This window comes from Odocoileus virginianus, chromosome 15 (assembly GCF_023699985.2).
Source record: "Odocoileus virginianus isolate 20LAN1187 ecotype Illinois chromosome 15, Ovbor_1.2, whole genome shotgun sequence".
NCBI lineage: Eukaryota > Metazoa > Chordata > Mammalia > Artiodactyla > Cervidae > Odocoileus > Odocoileus virginianus.
The window spans coordinates 6,715,115-6,737,370 of NC_069688.1; the positions used below are offsets into that span (position 1 = coordinate 6,715,115).

Consider the following 22,256-nt stretch of genomic DNA (forward strand, 5'->3'; position numbering starts at 1 on the left):
TTTCGAAATTGCTCGGGGTATTCTCATTCCTTCCCATTTCCATGTAAAATTTGAATCAGTTTGCTAATTTCTGCTTCAAAAAGTCTGCTGGGATTTCACATGGGATTGCATTCTATTAATCTGTCTCTGGAGAACTGACATTTTAACAGTATGGTGTCTTCCAATCCATGTTCTTAGTATTTCTATTTACCCCATCTTTATTCTAGGCATTGTTTTGTAGTTCTCTGTGCACAGGTTATGCAATGTTTTCAGATTCACTGTTTTTTCTTTGATGCTATCAAAAATTGCATTTAAAAAATCCTAATCTCCAACAGCACCTTGCTAATGTAAAGAAATCTTAATTCTAACAGCATTTTTGGTAGGTTCCTTACGCTTTTCCAAGTACATGTCACCTGCAAATGTGTTTTCTTCCTAAATACTATGCCTTTTATTTTTCCTCCTTTATTGCCCAGTGCCCTATTGCACTAGCAGGACCTATACATTAATGTTGGATAATAACAGTGATAGTGGATATTCTGGCATTATTCCTTAGAGAAAGTATTCCTTTACCATTATAAGGTTTGTCTCCTGAAAGATGCTCTATATTGTTATGCAAATTCTTGTTCTAGTAGTTTTTGATCATGAATGGACACTGAAACTTATGAAAACCCTTATCTTAGTTTAGTGAATTAACATAATTCATTGACTTTAAACCACCTCTGTATTCCTGTGGAATACCCAACTTGATCTTGATATATTATACTTCCTGTATATCATTGTATTCATGTAATTATTTTGTTGAGGACTGTGTCTATATTCTAGACATGTGTTACTCTGTAATTTCCTTTCCTTGTAGTGTTTTTTTCCGGTTCCGGCATGAGGTTAAAGTTGGTCTCGAAAAATACGTGTTTCTTTCTTCCTTATTTTTTCAGTGCTTGTGTAAAATCAAGGATTCTTCCTTAAATGTTTGATATAATTCACATTTAGGCCTGGAATTTTGAAGGAACATTTTCAATTACAAATTCAATTTATTTAAGTCGATTTGCTAACTTGTATCTTTGAGGAATTTTTTGTTTCATTGTAAGATGTTAAATTTATTAGTGTTTTTTCACTATATCCCTTTTAAAAAATTGTATGTTTGATATGTTGTAATGTTCCCTGTTCCATTCTAATTTTCAATCAGTCTATGTAGGAGTCAACTGGTTTTATTTCCATGCAAAGAATCAGCTTTTTTGTCTATATTGATACTTCCCTTTTGTGCGTCCATTTGATACTTCATAGATTTCACACATTTCTTTCCATTTATTTTGGTTTTAAACTGCTTTCTCATTTTTTAAATCTTAAACCAATGATTTTGTACCTTACTTAAAATTTCTAGCTTTTTAAAAACTGAGGTATAATTGACATTAGTTTCAAGAGTACGATTCAAAATTTGTACATATTGCAAAATGATCACCACAGTTAAGTTAAAATCTGTACCTTGCTTTTTATTATAATCATTTAAAATGGTAAATTTCCCTCTAATATCAAGCTGCATCCCACAAATTTTAACATTATGTGTTTTCCTTTTCATTCATTTTCTAATTTAACTTAACGTTTTTGAGTCATGGATTGTTTAAAAGTATGTTGGTAATTTCCAAACACTCTGGAGTTTTTTCAGATATTTAATACCAGTTTCCAGTTTAATTTCATTATTGTTGGAGAACATGTTATACATTTCAATTTTAAATGAATTGAGACCTATTTTATAGCCTAGAATGTAGGCCATCTCTTTGCATGTTCCATGTGTATTAAAAAGGAAATTCATGTTCTCATGTTGTTGGGTGGAATGTCCTCTCAACGTCAATTAGGTTGAGTATTCATTTTTGTTCCAGTCTTCTGTCCTGATATTCTGGCTACTTGTTCCATCAATTAGTGTTAAAGGAGGGCTGAAATCTTCAACTATAATTGTATATTTCTCTATTTTATATTCAGTGATATTAGTGATTAGTTCACCAAGTATTTTGATACTCTAAGTCTATAAATACAATTTTAAATTGCAATTCTGTGTGTATGGACAAAAGTATGATAAAGACTTGTAAGTATAAAAAAAGACAACATTCTATTAGGAAGTAAAATAAAAGGCAAAAAATAGAATATAAAAACTGAAAATTTTCCAAATGTTAAAGAGCTTGCTTGTGTACTTTTAAAACAGATGTTGCTAACTAACAAAACAGTATTGATTCTATTCCAACATTGATAAGAGGTTGATCTTAATTGCCCAATATTTACAAATTAGAAACCACACTCTGCAACTGTTTAAATTTATGATGAGCAATTTCAAATGGCAGACTCAAAGCCCCGCTGCCCACAGCAGTGTCCCCAAATGTGCTTATTTACTTGGGCTTTTTCCTCCCTCTTCCCTCCTTTTCTCTTTTCCTCACTCCAAACTTCCTCAGATGATCTAAGTACAATCCCTTAGCTGACTAAGTACACTCCAGTCTTGTCTCTGGATCTACTTTCAGGGTTACCCAAAGACAACAGGTACCAGAAACGAATGACAATTTTTCGAAATTCCTATGGAGAGGTCACAGTCAAAAAACATTCAAAAACGACTGTTTTAATTGAAGGTTTCCCATGTGGCGTTAGTGGTAAAGAATCTGCCTGCCAATGCAGAAGCAGCAAGATGTGGGTTTGATCCCTAAGTTGGGAAGATTCCTTGGAGTAGAAAATGGCAAACCCCTTCAGTATTTTTGCCTGGAGAATTCCATGGACAAAGGAACCTTACAGCCCATGGGGCTACAAAGAGTCAAGACACAACTAAGTGAGCACACACACCCTGTTTTAATTAACTTACAGATTCTATTTCCCCCAAACCTCTCCACCTGCAAGTCTACTTTTCTTTCTTTTGCCTCCATGGTTCTTTTTACTCTCTGACATCACTTATCTTGTTGAAAAAATATTTTTTTTAGTGTTTCCATTAGGCTATACAGACTGTGATTCTATTAACATTAATTTCATATTCAACCATATAACTTAATGGCTGGCAAACAGATGACATTCAATGTGTCTACCACATTTAACTTTCAACTTTACTATTTACTGTATTTGCTTCATTAAACCCTCAAAAACCAGGTTCTAAGCTAGGTATTATTCCTTTTAACACATAAGAAAACCAAAGCTCAGAAAGGTCATTGCTGGTAAACTGCAGAGCAAAAAATCTGAGAACTACAAAGCTCCTGCCTGTTCCACCACAGGAAACATATCATCCACTGACATGGTTCCTCCATAGCTTGGTACAATGAAGGACACTATTAAGACATTCCCAGTGGTCGACTGCTTCTCTTAGGAAGAGAAACCGAAGCCTGAAGAACTATCTGCATTTGAAGAGACACAAAAAATAAGGAGAATTTCCCAGAAGAGGAAAATAATATGAAGGCAAAAGATGGAAGCCATCTATGGAAATTGTGAGGCTACATACTTAAATGAATTTGAGAACTGATTAGGCAAAGCACAAAAAATCCAGATCACACAGATCGAACTTGGTTTGAAATAGGGAGCCACTAAGGATTTCAGAAAAGAAATGACAAGAATATGTGAAACACACCTGCGAGGCGCACACAAGCTGGAACAAAACTGGGTGTGCATCTTGAACCTGACAAGTCTCTAAATGTTTCTAACCCTCAGCTTCCCGTCCTCCTCCTCTTCAGCTTGAAAATGACCCTGTTCCACCTCTCCACAAAAGAACTAAATCAGATACTACAGCTAACACACACAATACCTGGCCCAGAGCGATTATTCAGTGTTAATCCTCTAGGCTGACAGTCATCATTCTGATCAATCAGAATGAAAATTAAAATTTCAGAAGCCCATAGTATTACCATCATGTGATTTTATAAAAAGTGGGATTCAGAAGGAAGATGACACCACGCTCTTTGAGGAACCAGCACAACCAGTGAAGGAAAGAGCTGGGGCGGGTGGGGGAGGAGGCTGTGAGTTTCCACCCAGGGCTCTTAGAAGACGTGATAGCAGAGAGAGTGAGGCTGGCAGGAGATCCTGTTGGCTGGAGGGGAAATGGGGTCCTTCATCTTGAAAATACAGATCTGAGAGGATGTAAGCCAGTGGAAATAAGGCGAATGTGGGAAAAAGGATTTCACCTTAAATAATGAGAATAATCAATTTCCTTTAAGGAGAGTGTACACTACTCTAAGTTTGAAAGTCAGCAGAACCACACAGTGAGTATGAAGTACAAATTGCACTTAGCAGCAGCATACTAAGAAGGATCTCTCCCTACAATGTCTGTCTACTCTGTCTGGGTGGCAATGAAAAGTTCCCTTTTCAAGAAACACCCTCCCTAGTTTACTGCTTGTATTTATATATATATACTCACATTTTTTTTAAAGTAAGACTTGCGGAAAGAAAACCAACTCCTCCGAAACTTCTCACAATGGACTGACTTCTCAAAAACAAATTCACTCACCTAAATACAGAATGAGTCAGCAGCCTATAGTTGCTAAAAGGCTTCAACCAGTTGTTGATACACTCTGTATTATTAATAAATGGAGATGTGCGTACAAGTAATTCAATACAGATTTACTTTAAAAACATAAATCAAAAACTTCAGACTCCCAATTCATATGCATTAAAGCAGAACAAGAATTTAATATTCTAATTACTAATGAAACTTCTAGTCAGCTGGCTATCAAAGTGATCTAATTTTAAGATGTTGTAAGAAAAAAATGCACATTAATTTAACTGTGGTCATCAGGAGCTGAGAATATGAGTGTTATTGGGCACAAAAGGTCCCCCGAGCATATGACAAGAATCTGGGCAACACTGCTATTCACAGCCTGTTAAGAATGCTATTTGCTCCATTCTGAAAAACAGATAAATGTCTATAATTTAACCATAATAGGGAAAAGGTTAGGGTCATTATTTTAAAACACAAATGAAAAGATAAAGTATCAACCTTGAAAAAGAGACATTAGAAAGTTTACTCCACACATGAAATACAGGCACTATCTTTCTTTACTTTTAATATTCAAATTTAATAACTACCTTGTATCTCTTCTACTAAAGCTTTTCATTTCTCAGTAAGACTTCTGACAACGTTAATGCATCATAAGTAAATATATAGGGCTGTATTTTATCTCTGTCATCTTTGGCACATGTGTCAAGTTGGAGAATCACAAAAGGCAATAAAAATTTTTAATTACTGCTTTGCACATTCTTTTAATCATCTTTACATCAAAATATAAGGCCGCAAAAAGGCAAGCTGAAATTTTATGATATGTGGAATTGCTTTAATAAAGAGTTTTACATACAGTACCTTACATATAGAACAGTGTGTTTGCAGTTTTAAATAATATCTGAATGTACAGTGGCATGTATTCTTATCAAAGATAAATTCAAGTTGACTGTCTATCAGTTCTAAAATGCATTTATACAGATTGCTAGAACTGATAAACAGGATGAGGCATAAAATATTCAAGTGTTAACATGTCATCAAATAGCCTCCTCTTAACAGTCTTTTCTCCCCCCTTTTTAAAAAAGTTTCAAAACCTATACATAACATTTTTAATTTTTTAAAAACAGTCTGTTAAAAGGTAACATTTCATGTTAACCACCAACTCTTATAGACTATAGTAATAAAACTAGATATGTGTAGATATAAATATGTGTTGATTATGTACACATGTACGCCGAGTGTTTGTTTCAAACGCGCATACACACGGAACACACACCTGCGCGAGCACGGGGCGGCACAAGGCTCGCAAGAGCACTGGCAGACGGAGGCCGGCCGAGATCCAGCAAGAGCTAACGCAGCAACTTAGTTGCCTTTGGTTTCAGAAATCTGTCCATTTGTGATCAAAGCTACAAGTTCTGAGTGCCTTATGTATGTTTCAAAAATAAAATTCATCTTCAGAAATGAAGCTTTTCCAGTATTCCACTACCAGCAGTTTAAAAAAAAAAAATCCACAGCCACAAATTATTTTGTTATTTTTGTCACTCCTCATCCCAGCTGAGGTTATTTACATTTTTTTTTTTCTGAAGGCAAATATCAGGCACATTCAGGGTCAAACTGCACGTTGAAACCTGAATGCTGAACTCTGACTATATATCTTCTATATATAGCATAGGGGATAGACGCGTCTCTGATGGACTGATGGCATTGTGTTAAGACTTGGGTGAAAGAACCCCCACAGTATTTAAACCTCTCTTTCCAGCAGTATCGTTATTTGGCACACTTGACACTTCTGCAAGCCATTCTGTTTTTACAATGAGCTTATAACTCCAGCAAGAGATTCCAATTATTTCACTGTTTTTAACATATATTCACAATGAAGTAAGGATGCCACAACTGTTTTCCTCAGAAGCGAGACTTCTACTGTCAGTTTTCTGGTTAAGGACATTCATCACCTAAGAGACAGTTCACAATCCCATAAAAGTTTAAATACTCTGGACTTCAGTGCAGCTGGATCAACTGCAGAGAAGACAGCTCTTACAACAACCTTACAGAACTCTCCACAATTTAAATCTCCTCTACAATTTTGGTTTTGGCCAAATGCTGGTTTATAAACATAGATCTCTCTACTAAGAACTATATGAATGCACCATATTTCTTCCTACAGGTATCTCGTGTTTCACATTAGCAACTACTCAAAAATCCTGCCAATCTGATTCCCTCAGCATAGATTCTAGTCTATCTCCACTGATCCTGGGCATATGGCACATTATCATTTGTATCTAGCTCATGAATGTTTTTTAATATTAGCTTCCCTGATACAGTTGTTCTTCACTTTCCTTTCCAAGGTGCCATCCTATTGATGTCACAAATCAGTAAATGGCCAAACATCACTAAGCTTTTTAACTATCCACTTAGCAGCCATGTGGATAACAAAAGCAAGTCGACTGAACAGAGCCCCATTCTTTGCATCAGGTATTCACTGCCATCATACAGAGCAGAGAGTGGCTATCTGCTGTACTTTGCCCATGTCAACTAGGAGCTGTTTGATGTGGCGCTTAAGCTGGGGCAGCCTTGCGAGAGGATCGGGTGGCTCCAACTCCCCTGTGAAATCAAGCCAGCTTTCCAGAACTAAAAGAGAGAAGAGAACACACACATTTACATGGCAACTGAAAACAGTCAGAAAATGGTATAATGAGAAGGTTGAAAAAGTGATGCAGAAAGAGTTCACTTCCCTGTCTCTAGAAAGCCGCAAGCCACCTCTAAGCCGTTAAGCATCCTCTATCCCTCAGCCCATCTTGGTAACCTTTATCTGTTGTTTTACCTGTAGTTATTTTAGGTAATTTTCCCCTTTATAAAGTAACTTCATTTTGAGTGTCTCCTTTTACTCGCTTCTAGAACAGAAAACAACGTCCCCTGTTCCTGCTCAAGATTACTATTAATGGCTTAAATTATTTTCATTTTAAATGAAGCTCAGCTACCCTAACCGTTTCCTTTTTCTAGTCCATAAGTTCTTTTTCACAAAGGAGAGGAGGTGTCCTCTTGAACCACTACTTAAAAAAATGCACACATACTAGAAATCTAGGCAGAACACAATTAGTTACATTTTATCCTTTTTATTAATAATAATAGGAAATGGCATCAAGTTGCATTTTTTTCCTCTTTAAAAATCTACTTAAAACTAAATTAACTCTACAGCTAGCTTATAACCAAAAGGAGGATGCTTCTGAAGTGGGTTTCCATTTCCTCTTTTCACAGGGAAAAACAAAGCAGTAGGAACTCTAACAAGGCGGGGTGGGAAATACAATCTATGAGTTTAAAAATGGAGTAGAAAAGCACTAGATTGGAAATCGAGTAATCTCAATTACTCTATTTTCTCAACTATAAAATGGGGATAATATTTTCCCTGTCCACTCTTTAGGGTTCCTGTGTGATAAAATAAAAAATAGAGAAGAAAAACATCTGAAAATGTATATGTGAACTAAAGGTTTACCCACTTAACCTAGCAGGAGGTCTTTGTTGTTGCTAATTTCACTTAAAAAATACTGACCAAAGTGAAACAAAATGTTTTCCCCAATATTTCAAATATGCTTCAAGTCCTTATGCTGACTTTCAGAGAAAACACAGTTCAATGAAACTAATAAGTATCCCATATGTGGTATACACTGAGCCGGGCAGATGGGCAGTATTTCTTAAGTACCTATCTTAAAAAAGAAAAATCCCTAAAATAGCCATCCAGTCATACTGACTGAAGACTAAAATACCCTAAATGGCATATATGCTAAATACAATGTAAAGAAGCAATAAAGCTCCAACAGTGTGGTCCCTGTCTGCAGTTTTTGTCCCATAATTTAAAAGACTTTAAGGTACGGCATGTAGTTATTCATAAGCACAATAAACACACTTTACAGGCTACAGCAACTGTGTTTCAGATCCTTCTTAAATTACCATCAACTTCCTTTTCTATGAGGTCCATCCTGCTGGTGACTTCTTTCTGTACATTCTCTATGTGCGTAAGGAGATTGAGCTGCCACTGAAGATGAGAGTCTCCCGGGTCTTCAGTGCTCTTTTTATCATTGTAAACAAACACTGTATTCCTTTCAGCTGGATTCTTCTCCAAAGAACCAACGGAAACAAAGAATTGGATGAAATGTAATGTCATGTCACACAGGGAAAGATACATTAAAAACCTCATTACCCAAGAGGATAGGTTAAAATCCAATCTGACCCCCAGAATATCATTAAAGGGAGCACAAGCACATTATTAAATTACACCTGATGGCCCTAAAAAAGCAGACACGCCTGCTGTGTCTCTCCCCAATGCCCAGCCCAGGGCTACTCAGGATAGAAGGCCTCCAGTCAAACCTGCTGAAGAAATGAAGGAGCTAGTTATATATGTATGCCTTCTGTGTCTCTCCCCAGTGCCCAGCCCAGGGCTACTCAGGATAGAAGGCCTCCAGTCAAACCTGCTGAAGAAATGAAGGAGCTAGTTATATATGTAACTAGGAAGCCCAGATAATTTAGACTGACCCCTTCCTCAATTAATCTAAACTGTGTTTTAAGTGGGGTGAAGGCAAAAAGCAATATGAAATAAAATTAAGGAAGCTGGCAGAAGCCAGTATAGTGTCCTTAACTGCACACTAGAATTTACTATTGCAGCTAAATCAATGAGATGAGGGAAAAATAAAAATCTTTTAAAAATTTAAAAAGTGCTGACTGCTTAACACACACACAAAATCTGAGCTCAGGTTCACCAGCAGTAACTCACTTCATAAGATGAATATTAATTTGACAAATAATTTACCACAAAATTTCATGTACAGTTAAGTATTTACTTATAGAATTTACTTGATAAAAGAGGCCAGAAAGATAAAGAACTGATTTTAAAGCAGTATTGCTAATTGAAAATCAATAAAAAATGAAGGCATGACATCTCTAAGTTATGAATAGGAAATAAGTTTATAAATATTCAATGTATACAGAGCTATAAGAATTCAGCTTATTGCATAATGGGATTGATATACATATACAAATATGCTAAAGTTTAAAAAGACAACCGGACTGCCACTTCCTATCTGAAACATGTACAAAAGAACACAAGTTATATTAATATATACACACCCATATGCACTTTCACGTTTTTAACACACAGATGTTCTCTGGGAAAAAATGTGGTTCATGGTTTTTAGAGACATCTAAGTGCACTTATAAAATTAGAACTTTCGTTAAGGCGAAAGTTTAATGAATTACTCTATTTCTGAATTAGGGGATAATTAAGTGTTCAAAAGGTCAGTGTGTTCTTGGAGAGACAGCAAAGAATGTCTTTACCCTAAGAAGGTACTTATGAACTTGGAAATGTAAGTAAAATCTGGGAATTCAGTATGCCTTATTTCACGAAACTTTCCTTTGTTCTATCGTTATTTCTAAGCAAAGCCAAATGAACTACTTATACCTTTCCGGGCCTTCCATCTTCTTTTACTGGATATCGTAAACGGTTTTTATCTCTTGTGTGATATTCTTGTTCTTCTTCAAAACTACTAATATCATCATCATCTGAGCTCCCAGGGTCTGCAAGAGATTTGCAGTCTGGACCAAAACTTTGTGGCTTTTGGTAGCTGTGCTCACTTGTTATATAAGTTCCTTCCATTTTTGGGGGCAAACGAGGTGGTTCTTTGTGGTTCTGTACGTGATACTTCTTTTCTTCCACATTAACTGTGTTTTGCACCGTTATTTTTTTCTCCACCCCAGCAACCACTTGATCTTGATCTTTCCTCTTCCCCGGACAAGCCCAGAGACGAAGGTCGGGATGATGCTTATTCCTTAAAACAAAGTTGGAGAAAAAGTTCAGGGGGGAGGGGGGGTAAGTGTAGTAACAAGTTTTTTGTTGTTGCTGTTGTTTTAAGTTGTTTTTTTTTTTTTTTATGTGGACCTTTGCCATCTGATGCAAAGGGCCAACTCACTGGAAAAGACCCTGATATTGGGAAAGACTGAGGGCAAGAAGAGAAGTGGGCAACAGAGGATGAAATGGATGGATGGCATCCCTGACTCACTGGACATGAGTTTGAGCAAACTCCGGGACAGAGTGAAGGACAGAGAAGCCTGGCATGCTGCAGTCCATGGGGTCACAAGAGTTGAACACAATTTAGCGACTAAACAACAGCAACCTTTGCACACAAGTGCGGATATCAGTTAGATACAGAATTGCTAGAAAATGTCTGCACATTTTAATTCTGACAAGTACTGTCAAAGTGGCCTCCAAAGAGGTGTACTAATTACGTGCTCACTAACAGTCCAAGATAATGTATCTTTACCACCATCCTCACTGAACACTCGAGCATGATACTGCACAATTGATTCTGTAATAATTAAAATCCTGCAGTAAAAGAGGAATCCTTTTTTTAAATTCTATAGTGAGTAAAAGAAGGACATTCTGGAGACAAACCCAAGTCTTGTTTCGGAAGCTATAAATTTTATCCTTTAGACCCCTTATTATTTAATATCCAGAAAACACTATAATTATTCAACAGTAGAAGGAGAGCTAGACTTGTAACTCAATAGTCCATTGGGTAGAGTCCTGGCTCTGCCTTACAGGAGGAGCTTGGACGAGTTACAGAACCTCTGTCTTTGATCACCCATCCATCAAAGTAAGGTCATTATTGTAAGGATTAAATGAAATATCATAAGAAACCATCAATTTCAGGGACCTAGTAGACTTTCAATAAATACTAGCTACTGATAATAACTACTATTAGTAGAAACATTAAGATAAGCAGAACCTGTAGGCAAGAGGCAAAAGTTGTCCAGTTGAAATCTTTACTGAAATTACAAATGTTCAGAAATTCATAATGATATCAAGGAAAACCACATTTTTTTAAGCCTAACTTTATAAATTAGTTTCTCTCTTGAGTTTTAGCATTTGCATGACTTTTTTATGGAGAAACTCATCTTCAGGTTTATGACATCCAACAGAAGCAAATTTCATTTGTTACTGAGAACCTATCCCTCCACTAAGCTCTAGGAATGAAATGATGAGTAAGACACAAGCCCAAGGCTTAGTAAGGGAAGACAGTCATAAACAAGGTACACCAAAGTGCCTGATACCAGGATGCATGGAGTCTGCCAAAGACATGATCAGTTCCAGTAGGCCAGTAAAGCAACTATACTCTAGTAAAAATTAGTTAGAAACAAAAAACAACTGACTTAGCTTGGATTAAAACTCACACCTAACCGAGCCCCTGCCTTGGCCACCCTTCACTTACTTGAGTATTCCAATCTTCAGCTGTAACCCGTGCAGGACTTCTGTAACACCACAGACGTCAGCAAGCAGGTGGTGTGTGGAAACTATCTTTTTGGCATTGAGGTGAGAGTAATTTTCTTTTAAAAATGATAACCCACACATTCTCCCATTATTCAACCAATCCTTATCGTAGCGATACTTTGCACTCCATCTCTGACCTGTAGATGAAATTGAGATTACAGTGACAAAGGAGTCCATTCACTCAAGACTTCCCTTCAGCTGCTTCCCGACCAGTATCACTCAGTAAACGAGGTAAGCCCTAGGACTAAGAACAAATTCCAAAGACGAGCAAGGTGTTTTGAAGAGTTGGCACTATTCTTTCCACAGTCAGATTTCCTGCCGATTAAGGAGGACAAACTCCATTAAGGATGTGGTCAATGGCAGGTCACACCTTCAGAGAAACCTTGAGTGTTGGTTTTTATTTTTTACGTATCTGTCATCTGTTCTCTAAAAAGGTCGAAAGGGGTAAATAGAAACAAGGAGTTGAACTGGACGAAACATAGAATTCTAGTTAAGTGAACAGGGACCCCTCCTTCATGTCTAAGAGCTTTGTATCTATAGAATCTGATATAATCCAATATCTTCACTATCAACAGTGATTATATCCAGTTACAATTAGCTGCTTCTATGTATGTGTCCCCTACTATACAGTGAGCAAGTGGAAGGCATGGTTACCTCTTACCTCATCTTACCTCTAACCACAGAGACTGGCAAACAGAAGGAACCCAATAAATGCTGCTGGATGAATGAATGAACAAATGCCTATATTCATGAAGGTTTAAATAACTCTCCTGCTTCTCCATGTTATTCATCTGATAGACACAAGAACAAGGCAGGAGCTTTTATCTGAGATGCCCATACGGGCTCTGCTGGGGAGCTGGAAGCACACACCATATGCAGAACACTGCTGCTCAAAGAGCCCCTGCGGTGAGGAAGGCCCAGGTGCGGGGAGGCTAGGTGCAGGCGCCCCTCTCGGCACGGCCAGTCTGACCGTCTTGAGGACAAGGCACGTGATGCCCAGTGTCCTACTTGCCTCATCAGTAAAACAAAGGGGTCAGACGTGGTACCTGGACATCCCACCTGCTCTAAAACTGCAAGGTCATGCAGCACTCCCAGACACTCATTCAAAACCCTGTCAGGACCATATATTAACCTATTTAGAAATCAATACACAGGAGTACATTAAAAAGCGAGTTCTTCTCCAGGAAAAAGCCAGAACCCAGTCCTTCCAGTAAGGTGTTAATTATGCTGATGAATTTATGCTAATGTTTCAAGTAATTGATGTGGAAAATAAAACTAACAGCAAAAAGCACTTTGAGGTTTTACCAAGGGAGCAGCGTGCAGCTGACTCGGAAGGTGGGGCGTCAGAGGGCGGACGCGCGGCGGGGCCTGCGGGGACACTGGGGCTTACCCGGGGGGTCCCGGCAGACGTAGCAGAGGTACTGCTCCGGGATGCTCTCCTCCAGCAGTCCCATGCACACGCTGTGCTGCCAGCACAGGCACTCTTCACACTGCCAGGAGACAACCGCGGTCACTCGCTGGGAACCCAGACAAGCCCCTTCTCTTCAGCTACCTGGCCAAGTCCTGTGGCTTTGGTTGGCTCACTTCTTAATCCACGTCTCAAAAGCGAGTCATGACTTACCATGAGCTTTATTTATTTAAAGTAGACTATTTCAGGAACTTGCTCTTGTTGCACTCATTAACACGGGCTTTAGTAAACTGACTTAATCACAAGTCAGTCATAAAACTATGTCTCCTATTTTTCACATCCTTAAAACTTAAAAATTGTTTATTAAAGTACAGAAATTAAAAAAAGAGCAAGTTTGTAGCAGTGTGTGCAGCAACAACCTTGTGAAGTACTACTTGTGTGGTGAACCTACAAACCTGTAGTTCCCTTATTTGAGAAAACCACTGGGAAGCAGAGAAAAGAAGAGAGGAAGTTACTCTTTCTTCATTCCTAGAACTGACATCTCCAGATCTTCCAAACGTCATCACAAAATATGGGTTATGCTTTCCTTTTGTCTCAAAGATCCCTTTTCTACAGGGAGAGGTGATCTGTAAGGGTAATCCTTGCAACAAAGCTTTCCTTTAATCTTTGATGTTGTGGAAACTGTTTCAGTTATTTGCCCTTTGAAAGGTGACAACACAAATTACTAGACAACAGGACCCAGACCAGCAGAACAGTTCTATGGTCTCCCCTTCAATGTGGAAGCTTAGCCATTTTAATGGCTCTCGAAAAGAATTTTAGCTTTTGAAAACCTCAAAATAAACACCCTGGAGACAGGTCCTCGGGTAAGAAAACTCACTTCATCTGAAGACAAGACCCACCAGTCATTAAAACTGTTACTTTAAACATGATGACAAGCTAGAAACCTCCATCTTCCAAAGGACGGGGAGGGAAAAAGAGAACACAGATGCCCCCACGCACATGCCGAGCAGCTGCACCGACTGATTCTGTGTGAAGGGAACACAGGTCACCTGAATCATGAAGCCATTCTCCTCGTCCAGCTCACAGACGCATCGCACAATTTCATTAAGGGCATCATCTTCATCCTGAGATTCTTCAAAATTCGTTGAATCAAAGTCCTGATTGTACTCATCCCCACTGAGGAGCAAACTCTCCGTGGAAGAATCGTCAAGGAATTCCATGTCTGATAAGTCTAGAACATACATAAAAGTGCGCTCAGCACTGCTTTTTCCATTTTTATGTCATTTTCTAGAAAGAAAGACGCTATGAGAAGTGCATACAAGCTATTAAGTATTTAGACAGGGAGGACAGATGAATGGGAACAGAGTATTTGTTGCTAATCAAAGAAACAAATGAGTTTTGAAGCTTGGGTGACTGTGATTATTTTATATCTTATGTTAATACCATTACAAGTGACTCAGAAAGTATCCTCTAGTCCAGCTGCTTATAGAAGTGATGGCCAGTGGATATTAATAATTAAAATAGGCAGTCTTCAAATGCTTTCACAAACATTATCCCTTCTGATCCTCACAACAATGGGTCACAGAAAGGTTTTATTTTTGCACCATACAGATACACAGCACTTCAGGGAAGTGAAGGAGCTTGCCTAGCAGTTAACAGCAATATGACTCTTTAACAGTCTCAGTAGCAGCAACCACCACTGCACTTCAGAAACAGCAGGGACCACATGAAGCACTTTATATGTAAGACACACAATCTGCCTGGTAGTGCAGCCAGCGCATGGTAAAGCCAACTGCGTGCCAGGACTGCCTGACTCTAGAGCCTGTGCACTCATGGATCTCACCGGGATTTCTTAAACCGGGATTATGAGTTCCCTGAGGAATTTAATAACATTTTAAATTTCATTTTGATAAAAATCTAAAAAAAACAAGCACATCCCAGAAGTTAGATTATATGGCTGACCACTACATACGACTCTATTTAAGTGCTAGCTTTTAGATTTGTTCTTGTAACAGGGTCAAGTCAAAGACTACCATTTAGCTCAGGCTACTGAGGAAAAATAACTGAGGCAAAACATATAGAAATACCTGAGTGATGACAAAAAGAAAGAAATAACGGCAGGACACTAGAGGTGTGCCAGAGTGTGGGTGGAGAAATGCTGGGGAACCTGAGTCATCCCACTGCCCGGAGACTGCTAAATGGGGGCCACCCTCAGAGGAGAGAGCAGAGTGGGCTCCTTCCTCTCTGCCTCACCTCCCTAACTGGCAGTCATGGGCTCAGACATTCCTCCACTTGCTCTTATTCACCTCCCCTTTCCAGAATGTTGAGTGTCCGGGAGAGCAAGGACTTTTGCACTGCTGACTGCTCCGCAGCCAGTGCTCAGAGTGAAGCCTGATATATACGACAGACACTCCAGAATGTTTCTGGAAGTGGGGAAGAGGGAGTAGTGATATAGAGAAAATTTCCTTTTCAGATTAATCAGATCAGATACAAGCTGCCTGAACTCAAACTAAGTAATTCATGCTATTTGTATTCTAAATATTTCATGTGCTTTAGTTTCCTTATCAGCTTCCAATCTTGGCTATTTTTTCCCTGATTCGATGTTTTTGAATGTTTTGTTTCTGATTTATAAAAAGTTAATGTTTTATAGAAAAAGACATGTTTTTTTCTCCTTAGAATCTTGGGACATCTTGGAGAATGAAGTCAGTAGAAATGAGGATATTGGTAAAGAAATACAAGAAAACATTCAAGCAACAAGAAGTAAATCAATTAGCTATTATAAAATATTTCAATATTAACAATCTGAGTAAGAAATTTCACTATTCATACTCTTCCTAACTTAAATCCAAAACCTGTATTTTCTCTTGAGCTTCCCTGAACACAAGTTCATGGATCAAAAAGCCAGACTAGAACACAGAGGAACAGTTTCAGACACTGTTGCACACATACGTGGTATTAAACAGATGGTAATCATAACAGTAATGAATTTAACTTAAAAACTGTTACCCTTAGAAGGAATTAGGGTATATCTTACATGGGCTTGTATAACCAAAACAGCCAGGCTTTATAGTGTTAGAAGGCAAATTTGATATATTGGCCAGAAAATCCAGTTTGACTAACTCGCAAGCATCAAAGTAGTATTTGGCTGAACTCTGGAGGCTAAGTAAATGGGTCACAGGGTTGAAAGTTAAATAAGAAAAGCAGGTACAGGTTCCCTCTTGCACTGGACCACCACCTGATGACAGCTCTAACCGAGTGGCCCCAGCACACTGCTGCCTCCAGAACTCTCACTGCTGTCTCCAGACAATAGTCCCCAAGTGCGCTGTCCAGGTCAGCACTGCCTGGGAACTTGTTGGAACCCAGAAATTCTCTGGGTAAGCCCCAGAGATTGGTTGTAAGAAGCTCTCTAGTTGGCTCTGATGCACCTTTGCTTTTGAGAACCTCCCCACTTTCCTTCTCAGGGCTCAGCACTTGAACAAATGAAGGGCAAAGAAAGCCAGCCGACGGGAGAGCATACCTCAGGACACTTTCCAGCCCCGCTCACGTGTTCTAGTTCTGGCCACACCACTCGCCCATCCCCCATTCTCCATCACTCTGCATAAACAGGTGATCATCAGAACTTGATGGCTCACAGGATGGGGGTTACCTCATTTTCAATACCGGCTACCAGGACTACCTTGCCAGGATGTGCCCTTCCAAAAACCCCAGATCTGTACTCTGCTGCAGCACCTAAAATATCTGGTACTTTAGCCTCACACCAATATAATATAACATACACCTGAGGTTAAGAACCACTGGCCCAAAAGGGAAAAGGGGATGGAACTTTCCCTAGTCCTCCCTCCCCCATTTTTCTTAGATTTGAGATTTTTTAAATCTCACAAGTGCTATGTGCTTATTTTAGGGTCAAGAGAAGAATATACTTTTCTCTATCATGAGCTAGAGGGGAGTTAGGCCTGGAAGAGAGCGGGCGGTAACAGTGCCAAAGAGAAAACATGACCGGGCATCCACCATGCAGGGCAATCAAGAAGACAGGGCACCCCCTGAACAGCCCTGGGATTTCACACAGGATGGAGCCCCATCCTTTATCTTTCATTCCCTGACTGTGTTAGAGCTCTGGTCTCAAGCTATCAACGTCTATAGTTAAGAGTCTCTCTTCCCATTGCTTAGAACACTGGCAGGAGAGAGTCCTTACCTCCACCATCAGGACTGGAGTTGCAGGAAAACCTGAGCCATTCCAATGCCAGGGCTCATCTCATCGCCTAACTGGCTTTCTGTCAACATGCCTAACACCTGAATGTGTTCAGATCACTGACCTGACCACATTTCCAGACTTTTGGTTACAGAGAGATCTGTGATCGGCATTCAAAGTGTCTTTTTAAGACTAGGATAAAAATCTGGCAGAAAAAGCATTTTCTTAGGAGTTAAGATAGACCTTGGTTTGAATTTTAATTCTAATGCTAATTAGCCCCATAAGTTACTTAACCTATTAGCCTCTGCTTGTTTATGCAGTGTGAGTAGCAATACCTATTTTATAAGCTGATAGTAAAGAATATGAAAATACAAGTAAAAACACCCATAGAAGACCAGTACACAGTGGACACTAATTGTTTCCTTACCACCTGTCCTACAATTAAGTAGAAATGCTCATTTTACTTCATATAAATTTTAAAAGTAGCTAAATTTCTAACGTTGAGATTTTCATATTGGTTTATGGAGTAACTTTTTAAATTGTGTGCCCTGCTCAGACAGGACTCGATTAAGTATGCGTTATTCTCAGTTCCACATTTAAGAATCTTAAGGCTTTGTTTTAAGCATTACATGGTTACACATACTTTCACCACTAAGATCAACTGACAAGATTGCCCTTGGGTACTGATATGTTGTATTTTTCTCCGTAAACATGCTTCGCAGAGCCAGAGAACTCCCAGAAGATCGAGTTAGTGGAGAAGAGCACCTTTCCAAAAATTCTAGGGAACTGTCTTCATAGTCTGAATAGTCTGCAACATAAGATACATAGAGAAATATTAATAAAGTGTCAAGTAATCAAGAAGAGTCACTACAAAAATAACGAGAAGGTCATGTTTTATGACACATAAACAAGCACGCCACCACTTTCTCTTCTCATCCATGAGCAGCTAGATCATCACACATCTGATGAACTGGCTTTGGCAAGAGCATTGGGAAATACACCGCAGGCAGTGTCCACACAGCAGGAAGCACCAGGTTCTAACTGGTACCTACAAATTCTTATTAGGTAGTCCGGAAGTGAAAAAGGATTATAGCTACATTTTCTCTTCATCGTAATCACAGCTACGTCTGAAGTTAAGATGTGGAAGATGGAAATAAACTGTTTGCTTTTCTTCTTTTTGGTAAAGAGATTCTCATGATGTCTAGCATGTCAATTATCATAGTGATAATTCAACCAATAAATTCTTCAGCAGAAAACGTCTGAACTATATTACATGTTCCAGAAAGAAATTAGTCAAAGTCTGTCTTCTTCAGCTTAGACTGAGTAGTGCAGAAGGACTGGCTGAGTTGGGTGCGGTCAGGGACAAAGACAGGAGAGGTGTGAGTCTAGGCACAGGGGCGGCCACCAAGCAGAACCCTGGGCACATCTGAACGACGGGACAAGCCCGTGGCCAGGACACAGTGAGGGAGGGAGGCAAGAAATGAGGCCAGAGTGACAGGAGCCAGATCACATTGAAGGTAAGACTTCTTTTTGTTTTTAAAGGAACAAAAGTCAGTGTGTATAAGGAGGAATAAGATGTGACACCCGTTTTACAGCTGTGGAATCGAGGGGGAAGTCCAGGGAGCATGAATAGAAATGGGGACACACTTCAGAGGCAGTGGTACAGACCAGACAAGAAATGCTGGCGGCCTGGGCTGGGAGGATGGCGGCTGAGGTGACATTTGAAAGCAGACACAGTGATCTGCAGACTGGAGATGGAGGGCTGCGAGCCGCCATCATGGGCAATTTCCAGGTTTCTGCTTGAACAACTTGGTGCTGAAACTGGGGTTCTGAGATGGAGCAGAAGCATAAATAGGTGGTGGAGAAATCAGAGACGAAATGTGAGTTCAGCACAAATCTAAACATGTGGTGGGGGTGGTGATGGGGGGGTGGTGGCGGGGATCGGGGAGACATGCCAGGATTCAAGAATAAAGACAGGCAGTCCTTCCGTTTGGGTAGAGGCAAAGGAGAGGACTGACGTATTCAGGTAAGTACACAGACGTGGAGGAGAAGAGATGAGCCAGTGTTCATCTGATGCTCCCATTTCCTCAACTGAGTGTGAGGCAAAGGATGTAAACTAATGCAGATGAGGGAATAAATGATAGGTAGAAAAGACTGAAGAATCATAGAAAGTGGAAAGAAATGTTCACAAGAACAGTCCAATGCTGGTGCACACTGAGTCTCAGCCATTTGAAGCTGCTGCTTATGGGAGAAAGAATAACAGTCCCCTAAAATGTCCATGGCCCAATCCCTAGAACCAGTGGATATGCTGGATCACATGGCTAAGGGGAATTAAGGCTGCTGATGAAATCAAGCTGGTCATCAGGTGACTTTAAAATAAGAGACTATCCTGAACTATCTGGGTTGGCCCAGAATAATCACAAGGGTCCCTAAAAGTAAGAGGGTGGCAAAAGAGTCAGTGTCAGAGGGATGTAAACTAAGACAAGACCTGAGCCGCCACCGCTGGCTTTGAAGAAGGGTGGGACATGAGCCAGGACATGCAGTGGTTTCTGGAATCTGGGAAAGGCAAGAAAATGGATTCTCCCCAGAGCCTCCAAAGAGGAGTGCAGTCCTGACACCTTGATTTTAGCCCAGTGAGGCCCATTTTGGACTTACGACCTCCAGAACCTTAAGATCATCAATGTGTGTTGTTTCTCACTCACTGTTAAGTAGCAGTGTGTGGCAGCAGCAGTGGTCATCCTAAACACCATGGCATGGGCCATGTTCATCAAGGGCTCTCTAGGTGCCAAACATGAGCCTAAGTGTTTTATGGGTACCAACTACTCTTAATCCTCACAGCTCTCCAACAAAGAACTACTACTGTTAGCGCTGTTACACAAATGAAAAAACAGGCAGAAAAGGTTAAGTTGCCCAAGAAGACACAGCTATCAGTGGCAAAGCCAACATTCAAACCCAGACAGTCTGACTACAGAAGCCTTACTCTTAACCAAAAAAGCATTATTAGTGGATTTCGGCATCTGATACACACTGGGAAGCTTGTTAAAACCACTTCCTCATTCAGCAGTGGGATGCTCCTAGACGATGCTCATGCTGCCAGACCTCAGAGTCATCTCCCAGAGCCTCCCCGGAACTGCAAAGCTGCTAGCATCACGTTACTTGAGCACAGGTGTGGAAATGTGAAGGGGATCTACTAAATGCTAGCCAGGTACTGAGTAAAGTACTTCATAACAATTACCTTATGGCATCCTAACAATGAATCTACATAGCAGAAACTATCATCACCATTTTTCACACAAGGAAACTGAAGTGTATAGAATTTAAATAACTTTAGCTCTAAGTGTCGCAATTGGGATGTGAACGTGCCCACTCAGCTCTCAAAAGCTGCCCTTTTACTGACTACATGTTACAACGCCCTCTCAGTGAAAGTGTTAACTATTGGTTCAGTATAAAAATAATGGTATAAATCTTGATTTGGTGTTAAAAATAAAACATGGTGGACATTTAATTTCTGTACAGTATATTAGCATTGAACAAAATTTCCTAGCATTCTACATGCATGCATGCATGTTAAGACACTTCAGTTATGTCTGACTCTTTGTGACCCTGTGAACTGTAGCCTACTGGCCTCCCCTGTCCATTGGATTCTCCAAGCAAGAATACTACAGCAGGTTGCCATGCCCTCCCCCAGGGTGGTCTTTCCAACACAGAGATTGGACCCATGTTTCTTATGTCTCCTTATGTCTCCGGCAGGTGGGTTCTTTACCACTAGTGCCACCTGGGAAGCCCTAGCATTCTACACCCAACCTGTATTCCCCACTCTCATACCCTATGGCTATTATGAATAGTAGTCTACTGCTATATTTCAGGGTTAGACCAAATGTCATCTTCTACATAAAGCTTCACTAAGTAGAATTTATTTTGTACCACTTTTACCACACACACAATACATCGTGGTAGAGACTTAAACACATACTCCTTACCACTCCCAACATATATGCTTGCTTACAAGCACCTAGAAGGGAATCTTTGTTTTTCTATATAATACTTTGGATTCTCTTTGCATTTCTCATTCTAGTTCTCTTAAACCTCTGTATGTCTTCAGTTTCCCCATATTTACAGATACATAAAAGACAAGGAGATGAAGCGATTTGCTCAAAATAACAAAGTTAAAGACTGGCAAAGATGTCACTCTTAAATAAAATCCCAACATAGCAATTTCTCAGACACACGGACTGAACACAATGTTAGCTTTATATTAAGTAAACTAATTCTGGTAATCAAAACATCTGTCAACCCACAGTTGTATGGAGTAATTATAAAGGATCATTTAACTACTATTTTCCATAGCTTCATTTAAACTAACAGATAACTACTAAGGACTTAATATGTTAACAGATAGAAGAAAGGAAGAATGCATAGCCTAGAAAACAATATTTAAGGTAGGGAGGTCAAAATTAACAACACAGCATGAATATTAAGACTCAGAAGCTAGACTGCCTGGATTTCAATCTGCTTTTCTTCACTTACTAGCCATGTGAGCTTGGACAACTCTCTTTATCTTTCTGTTTTAGTTAACTGTTTATAAAATGGGGATAACAGGCTCCACCATGAAAGGTTAATATGGGAATTAAATGAACTAGTATATATAAAATGCTTAGTATTTGGTACATAATAAGCATCACAGGATATGCAAAATTGCACTGAGTGGTAAAAGGAAAAGAATTTTTTAAAACTCCTTGATGGTAGCAACTGCAGACTAAAATACATATTCTATTAGGAACACGTGCAGTAATAATGTGAATTCTTCAAAATTTAAGATGTCCTTAAAATTTCAAAGTTATTTAAGACCCCCTATTTAAGTTTAAAGAACACTCTTCTAATTTAATCACCTGGGGGAAAGTGTCATTTCCAAGATGAA

General features: G+C 39.3%; 1 protein-coding gene across 11 annotated transcripts in view; it reads right to left on the reverse strand.

Moving 5' to 3' along the window:
• Positions 1-887: 887 nt before the first annotated feature.
• The window catches only part of PHF20L1 (PHD finger protein 20 like 1), a 73,958-nt gene continuing 52,589 nt past the window's right edge, over positions 888-22,256 (reverse strand). For 10 of the 11 annotated variants that reach the window (XM_020910735.2, XM_070476980.1, XM_070476977.1 and 7 more), the window contains 7 exons: positions 17,982-18,146; positions 14,199-14,380; positions 13,132-13,231; positions 11,683-11,878; positions 9,876-10,242; positions 8,372-8,534; positions 888-7,054 (listed from right to left, as the gene is read on the reverse strand). In XM_020910735.2, coding sequence (XP_020766394.2) covers positions 6,912-7,054; positions 8,372-8,534; positions 9,876-10,242; positions 11,683-11,878; positions 13,132-13,231; positions 14,199-14,380; positions 17,982-18,146 — 1,316 coding nt within the window. In that variant the 3' untranslated portion in view covers positions 888-6,911. The remainder of the gene's footprint in view (positions 7,055-8,371; positions 8,535-9,875; positions 10,243-11,682; positions 11,879-13,131; positions 13,232-14,198; positions 14,381-17,981; positions 18,147-22,256) is intronic. The other variant, XM_070476982.1, reaches the window with a different exon arrangement.